Source organism: Limulus polyphemus, unplaced genomic scaffold (genome assembly GCF_000517525.1).
Source record: "Limulus polyphemus unplaced genomic scaffold, Limulus_polyphemus-2.1.2 Scaffold13582, whole genome shotgun sequence".
NCBI lineage: Eukaryota > Metazoa > Arthropoda > Merostomata > Xiphosura > Limulidae > Limulus > Limulus polyphemus.
The window spans coordinates 2,734-4,542 of NW_013679192.1; the positions used below are offsets into that span (position 1 = coordinate 2,734).

The 1,809-nt window shown below is 31.3% G+C and overlaps 1 protein-coding gene across 1 annotated transcript in view; it reads right to left on the minus strand.

Moving 5' to 3' along the window:
- The window catches only part of LOC111084099 (WD repeat-containing protein 19-like), a gene marked incomplete at its 3' end in the record, with an annotated part of 3,304 nt that extends 2,018 nt beyond the window's left edge, over window positions 1-1,286 (minus strand). Inside the window, exons 1-2 of the mRNA XM_022380883.1 lie at window positions 1,167-1,286; window positions 550-631 (exon numbers count right to left, since the gene is read on the minus strand). Coding sequence (XP_022236591.1) covers window positions 550-631; window positions 1,167-1,256 — 172 coding nt within the window. The remainder of the gene's footprint in view (window positions 1-549; window positions 632-1,166) is intronic.
- Between the last annotated feature and the right edge of the window lie 523 nt (window positions 1,287-1,809).

Consider the following 1,809-nt stretch of genomic DNA (forward strand, 5'->3'; position numbering starts at 1 on the left):
CTATGGCAGTCTTCACAACACAACTTTACTAATTAATTCATTCCTGTGGCAGTCTTTACAACACAACTTTACTAATTAATTCATTCCTGTGGCAGTCTTTACAACATGACTTTACTAATTAATTCATTCCTGTGGCAGTCTTTACATCATAACTTTACTAATTAATTCATTCCTGTGGCAACATTTACAGTATAACTTCACTAATTAATTCATTCCTGTGGCAGTCTTTACAACATAACTTTACTAATTAATTCAGTTATTAAAAGACTTAATATATTACAGAACGATCTTACTTATCTCTAAGCTATGCAAATTATTATTTAGCACAGTCTCTCAATTATGGATTTGTCTTTTGAACTCCGTACTAATAAGATATTCTATTTAACCACAGAGCAAGAACAAACAGTGATAGTCTGAACAAAATCTGTTTGTTAGAATAACTTCCTCCTCTGACACCGTTTCAAGAAACCAATCTTAACATATCGTATCCTGACACTGTTTTATATCTACTTAAAAAGGATGAATGAGTTTCAACTTTATAACACTTACGAGAAGGAAACCTGCTGATGTTGTTGGCCACTCGTATCAGCATTCGTGCACCTTTCATATGATCTCCTCGTTTGACGTGTATCTTGGAATAATGCACTTATTTACCATATATCTTCCAATCAAGTGTTTTATAATAAGCTAGAGCAAGCATTATTTCACAGTAACATTTTGTATTGAATTCGGCAAAATATAATTAGTATTTTACAATGGTCAGAACTACTAAAGAAAGACTGAATCTAAACTAGTTAAAATATAACATATTTCACTATTCCCTAACTCATCAACAATGGGAATGATTGATACTAATCATGTTTTCCAACTTCATCACCACAGACAAATTAACACTTCTTTTGGAAGTGTTGAAAGGTTGAGAATGGTCAATCATGTCTGAATAAGTCAGAATCTCTTCAAATGAGCTTGCATAATAATGTTAAAAAGGCCAATACGTAAAGAACTTGTATTTATTTACTTCAAAATATAAAGTATGTATAACATGAGTTCTAAACACACTAACAACTATAGGCATAGTCAGTTAACAGTTAGAAATGGGGGTTATACTCTACAATAGATATGAAGCTGAAAGCCACAAATGACACATTATTCAGTAAAACTTGTACCTTCACCAAAATGTAGCTGTGCAAGATAGTAAGATTAGTGTACATTTCTGTGGGAATCTTGATCTTCTGCCTCATTAGTTCCTGATACATGCTGAATAACACATCATGGGCATTTCTGTAGTTCCCTGGAAAATATTAAATATCCTAAAACTGAGTTAAATTGTAGTTTGGATTTAGTAGTTAAATAAATAAGATTGATACACAAAGTTTTCTTTGTTTTATGCAAATATGTTTTAATATACAACCAATAACACAATTTACAATAACAGTTAGTACAAACAATGATTTCTAATCTAAATATACAGGTGGAGATGATGTGTAGCATGTGTAAATATATGGGTGTAAATGATGTCTAACATGTTTAAATATACAGGTGTAGATGATGTGTAGCATGTGTAAATATACAGGTGATAAATGATGTGTAGCATGTGTAAATATACAAGTGTAGATTATGTGTAGCATGTGTAAATATAAAAGTGTAGATGATGTGTAGCATGTTAAATATATGGGTGTAAATGATGTCTAACATGTTTAAATATACAGGTGGAGATGATGTGTAGCATGTTTAAATATACAGGTGGAGATGATGTGTAGCATGTTTAAATATACGGGTGAGATGATGTGTAGCATGTGTAAATATACA